Here is a 6,032-nt window from a genome sequence, read left to right as displayed (position 1 = left end):
AATAAGGAAATACCATCTCCAGAACTCCATTCTCATTGGAAAGGAGAAAGTTCGTGGGTGGAGCGGGTCGTTTGGCGCCTGCGTCTTGCGGCGAGCGGGCAGGCGAGCGGCGGCGTTGCTGGCGGGAGCGGCTGCAACGCTGGTGCCTGAGGAGCGATGCCGAGGGAAATCATCACCCTACAGTTGGGCCAGTGCGGCAATCAGAGTGAGCGAACCTCCGGCCCCTAGGCTACCCAGGTTCTTTAGATTCGATGGGATCTCACTGTGGGATCCTAGGCTCCATCGGTCCTTCCTAGAATCGTAGTTGTCCGAAAGGCGGGACATCCCTGACCCAGTGTCCAGTTGTCCAACCTGAAGGGACCCTCCCCTACCCAATTACTGGCATGCAGCCCTTTCCTCACACACTAGTGAGACCTAAACCTTCACTTCTTTCCCCTGAACCCCCGAGCTCAGTCTCCTTTCTGCTAATTGGATCTTGCCCAGACCCAGATATCCTTTTTCTTACCCCGCCTGCCTCCTCCCCCAGTTGGGTTCGAGTTCTGGAAACAACTATGCGCCGAGCATGGTATCAGTCCTGAGGGCATCGTGGAAGAGTTCGCCACCGAAGGCACTGACCGCAAGGACGTCTTTTTCTACCAGGTGCCCCTGGAGACTTGGTCAACGCCAACAGTGGCCCAGGGGGCCTGAAGGGAAGGGCAGTGTCTTGGTACTGGGAAATCCTGTGGACAGAATAGCCAGGGCGGCTGGCTTGAGGAGGGAGGATTAGCAGAGCCAGTGATTGGGAGAACTCAGGACTTGGCCCACCTAGCTAATTGAGCCTGGATTCCCCTTGATAGGCAGATGATGAACATTACATCCCGCGAGCAGTGCTGCTGGATCTGGAGCCCCGGGTGATCCATTCCATCCTCAACTCCTCCTATGCCAAGCTTTACAACCCAGAGAACATCTACCTATCGGAGCATGGAGGGGGAGCTGGCAACAACTGGGCGAGTGGATTCTCCCAGGTCATTTGCTATTCCCTGGCTGGGCCCACAACTCCCTGTGTGGGGACAGGGCCTGTGATTTCCTAGAGAGAGATTAAACCAGATCAGTGATGTGAATGCTGGAGAGAGAGAGGTGTGCTTGCCTAGAGTTAAATTTATAATATTGTTAAGAACCTGCAATAGCTAGTGTTGTGTACCAGGCCATTCTAAGTGCTTTACATATATTAACTTATTTAAACCTCTCAACCCTAGAGATAGATACTACAGGTCACCAGTCTATTACCTGCCCTTCCAAAAAGTTCTGAAGCTAAAAGACATTTCATGATGTATTTAGCAGTAAAACCAAATTTCAGTGGAGACAGGATATTTTATATTTTCTATCCAACTTAATGACATTACCCAAACTTATCATTGCTGAAATATTAAGGTATTTGATTAATGCACCTCAGACCCCCCATGAGGTTTTATTTAATATACATTATATGTCTCAAACTGCCTAAAATCTGATATGTTGCCAGCCATAGGAGCACACTCCTGTTAATCCCAGCTACTCAGATGGCTTGCTATCTTCCTGAGGCAGGAGGACTGAAAGTTTGAGGCCATGCCAGGTGTGGTTTACTAGGAGGCTAAGCAGGGATAGTGGGTTCAAAGCTAGCCTCAGCAACTTAGTGAAGCCATAAGCAACTTAGTAAGACTCTATATCTAAATAAAATGTAAAAGGGCTGGGGATATGATTCAGTGTTTCACTACCTCTGGGTTCAATCCCTGATAGCAAAAAAAAAAAAAAAAAAGAAAGAAAAAAAGTTTGAGGCCAGGCTGAGCAATTTAGCAAAACCCTGTCTCAAAACAAAATTAATCAAAAAGGGCTGGGGATATAGCTCAGAGATAAAATGCCTCTGGGCTCAATCCCAGTATCAATTAATTTAAATCTTTTGAGCTCCAAAACAAAACTGGCCCCAAGAGTTTTAGATAAGGGAATATAGATCTGTATTATTACCTTCATTATGCAGATGAGAAAACTGAGGCATAAAAAGATTAAGTAATCTGTCCAGAGTCACTCAGCTATATAGAACTAAATATACAATGATAGAACTAATATTCATGAGGCCCCAGATTCGATCCTTAGAACCACCAAGCTTGCTTATAAGCACGGCAAATAAAAAGCGAAGCAGCTGTGCTCCACAAAAGGACTTTTAGTACTATAAGGAAAATTAAGGGTATTCTTAGTTCAGAATTTTTGTCTCAGGAGTTCCATACTGATCCTCTCCATGTCTGTTCAGGGAGAGAAGATTCATGAGGACATTTTTGACATCATAGACCGGGAGGCAGATGGCAGTGACAGTCTAGAGGTAAGTATATCAGGAATGCTAGTGGGGCTATACACATGGAAGACTTGGCAACACCCCTGTAGAATCCACCTGTTAGGCATGAGATTAATCCATTTACCCCTTGCACTGCTACTAGCCTTTTTGAAGACAAGGTAGGGTCTCCTAAGCTGTATGTGTGAGGGGACAGGAAGAGAAAGAAGAACATAAGGAAGACAGGGAGTCCAAAAAATTGTGAGATGGATCTGGTTTGAAATCCTGCTATGGAGCTGGGGATGTGGCTCAAGCAGTAGCGCACTCGCCTGGCATGCGTGCGGCCCAGGTTCAGTCCTCAGCACCACATACAAACAAAGATGTTGTGTCCACCGAAAACTAAAAAAAATACATAAATATTAAAATTCTCTCTCTCTCTCTCTCTCTCTCTCTAAAAAGAAAAGAAAAGAAATCCTGCTATTATATACATAGACACTGACTGTCAATTTCTCATGCAGGGCTTTGTGCTTTGTCACTCCATTGCTGGGGGGACAGGCTCTGGCCTGGGCTCTTACCTCTTAGAGCGACTGAATGACAGGTAAGTCTCTGTTTGGGGGCTAGGAGAGACATGAACTTAAGGTTGATTTCTTAAGTGACTGGGAGGCCCAGCAGACATATCACCCTACTTACATGAGAAAGAAAAAGCCCTTCTATTGCCTCCTATAATGGGGAAAGTGAAGTTGTGATGGAGAACCCATTTCACATTTCAATTGGTCAGAACCAGAGCCTAGAATCTGGCCTCTGATTGAAGGTCCAGGGAATGTCGGCCAAGTTTGGAGTTGGAATCCTAGATTTTGTGATATGTATTGGCTCTTCCTCCTTTGTGGATATGGACTCTATAATTTCCCTATCTAGATTTAGCTGTTTCCAAATAACCGAGGAAGCCCATGTTCACCCAGCCTCTAAGCTGTTGCTCTCTTCCTCTTCTCCCAAACTTACCAGGTACCCCAAGAAGTTGGTGCAGACATACTCAGTGTTCCCCAACCAGGATGAAATGAGTGATGTGGTGGTCCAGCCATACAACTCACTCCTCACACTCAAGAGGCTGACCCAGAACGCAGACTGCGTGGTTAGTCTGAGATTCTGTCTGTCCCCATTCCTGATGCCCCTGTCTATTTAATCATTTTCATGCATTCAGGAAGTCTGTTTAGGGCCCTCCTATGCCATAGCCCTGGGAAAATTCCTTTGGGGTGAGAAAGCACCTGTTGCCAGTTTGAAAAATCTAGCCATGAGACTCAGAGCTTCAGAGCCTAGGCTCAGGCAGAGCTTCTGATATTCCTGCCTCCATAAAATCTACCACTCTCTTCTGTCCCCCAGGTGGTGCTAGACAATACAGCCTTGAACCTGATTGCCACAGACCGCCTCCACATCCAGAACCCATCCTTCTCCCAGATCAATCAGCTGGTGAGCCCCATCCTAGACTCCATTGGACCAGAAACCCTCATTGTTAGAAGGCCATCTGGGAAGGGAGGTCCCACATGGGCCAAAACCCATGATGCACACCCCCATCCCCAGGTGTCCACCATCATGTCGGCCAGCACCACCACCCTGCGCTACCCCGGCTACATGAACAACGACCTCATCGGCCTCATCGCCTCGCTCATTCCCACACCACGGCTCCACTTCCTCATGACCGGTTACACCCCCCTCACTACAGACCAGTCAGTAAGAGCAGCCTTCAGTGTCCCAGGCAGGGTTGGCCTGGGCCCAGAGACACTGAACTTTGACTTTCTTTTCTCCCCTCTGCCCAAAAATTACCCTTTGCAGCCCCCCAAGGCTCTTGCTCAGAGACTGGCAGGAAGCAGGCCACTTGCCTACTGACTTGTGTCCACCTTCCCTCAGCCTTGGCTCCTGCGGGCATGGGGATGAATGGGGTTGGTTCTGCTCCTGCACGGGGCATGAGTTTGCTAAGAGCCTACTCCTGCCTCAAGAGTCTTGGGGTAGACCTGAACCTAGAGACATTGTCCACAGATATATCACAGTATCCTGAGTTGGATGGGGACATGTGTTGGCTCCTCTTTTGGATTATGCCTTAAATGCCAGCCTGGTCTCCGTGACCCACTTTCCCCTCAGGTGGCCAGCGTGAGGAAGACCACAGTCCTGGATGTCATGAGGCGGCTGCTGCAGCCCAAGAACGTGATGGTGTCCACAGGCCGGGATCGCCAGACCAACCACTGCTACATCGCCATCCTCAACATCATCCAGGGAGAGGTGGACCCCACCCAGGTAAGTGAGGCCTCTTTGCCCTGTCCCCTGAATTCACAGGGTAGAGGAGTGGCCACCATCACCGCTCCCATACCCACCTCAGGTCCACAAGAGCCTGCAGAGGATCCGTGAACGGAAGTTGGCCAACTTCATCCCCTGGGGCCCAGCCAGCATCCAGGTGGCCCTGTCGAGGAAGTCTCCCTACCTGCCCTCAGCCCACCGGGTCAGTGGACTCATGATGGCCAACCATACTAGTATCTCCTCGGTGAGTTTGCATATTTCTCTCCAAGTCAGTTTCCTGACTGCCCTCCACTCTGCATCCCTGCTCCCCCTACTGCTGCATTTTGCTCTGGGGATAACCCCGCCTGGGTTTCCTGGCTCTCTGGGCCATAATGCTCCTTAATTTCTTTGTGACTCCTGCTTTCTACATGCCCCAAGCTCTTTGAGCGGACCTGTCGCCAGTTTGACAAACTGCGGAAGCGGGAGGCCTTCATGGAGCAGTTCCGCAAGGAGGACATCTTCAAGGACAACTTTGATGAGATGGATACGTCCAGAGAAATAGTACAGCAGCTCATTGATGAGTACCATGCAGCCACACGGCCAGACTATATCTCCTGGGGTACCCAGGAACAATGAGTCCCCCAGGACAGGGACCCTCATCTGCCTTACTGGTTGGCCCAGGCCCTGCCTGACTGACCACCCCTCAGCACAGATCAGGGACCTCATAAATATCCCATATATACACGTACACGCACTCTCTGTTGGCCTGGGGACACGTTTACTTCTCCTCTTATGAGACTATTTATCTTTAATAAAACACTGGATATAAATCAAGTCACTGGTCTCTTCAAAGGCTTCAGCACTGGGGAAGAGGGATGCCTGTTCATCACTGAGAAGCCCACCCCCCTACCCCCACTTCTAGCATCTTCAACTCAGAGAACAGGCTTTTCCTTCAGCCTAGTTTTAGAGAGCACAGGTGGGGTTTGACCCACTTAATTCCTTTCCAGGGTAAGAACACCCACAGATATGGTTTTGTTCCCTGAAACTTGTTGCAGTTCCCTCCCACTATAGCCAGTGTGGAATATTGCACCTTGTTTATATGCTCACATCAGAGTGTTCTCATCATCACAGCCACAGGCCTGGGACCACCATCCTACTACTAGGCCCTATGCAAGCAAGAGTCAGCCTAAGTGCCTTTCTGTTTCTTGCCAGCAAAGCAGTGCTACAGAGCCAGTCTGGGAGAGCCACTGGTCTAGGCATCTGGAGCCCAGGAACGTTAAGTCAAAAGATCAAGTCCATGCCAGGCACAGTGGCACTATAATCCTAGGTACTCAAAAGGCTGAGGTAGGAGTATCCCAAGTTTGAGCTCAGTGCAGACAACCTAGCAAGATCCTATCACAAAATTAAAAAAAAAAAAGAAAAAGGACTGGTGAAGTAGCTCAGTGGTAGAGCATCCTAGAGTTTCAACCCCAGTACCACAACAAAA

General features: G+C 49.1%; 1 protein-coding gene across 1 annotated transcript; it reads left to right on the top strand.

Moving 5' to 3' along the window:
* Window positions 1–13: 13 nt before the first annotated feature.
* On the top strand, window positions 14–5,380 carry LOC308636418 (tubulin gamma-1 chain). The gene is made up of 11 exons (XM_081271828.1): window positions 14–205; window positions 527–639; window positions 837–1,004; window positions 2,264–2,332; window positions 2,800–2,879; window positions 3,284–3,410; window positions 3,659–3,745; window positions 3,857–4,006; window positions 4,415–4,567; window positions 4,650–4,811; window positions 4,985–5,380. The coding sequence occupies exons 1-11, from the start codon at window positions 157–159 to the stop codon at window positions 5,180–5,182; spliced, it is 1,356 nt and encodes a 451-aa protein (XP_081127954.1). The 5' UTR covers window positions 14–156; the 3' UTR covers window positions 5,183–5,380.
* Window positions 5,381–6,032: the final 652 nt, after the last annotated feature.

This window comes from Spermophilus citellus, assembly GCF_964194105.1.
Source record: "Spermophilus citellus genome assembly, chromosome: 17".
Lineage (NCBI taxonomy): Eukaryota > Metazoa > Chordata > Mammalia > Rodentia > Sciuridae > Spermophilus > Spermophilus citellus.
This window is presented reverse-complemented; position numbering and strand designations above follow the sequence as displayed.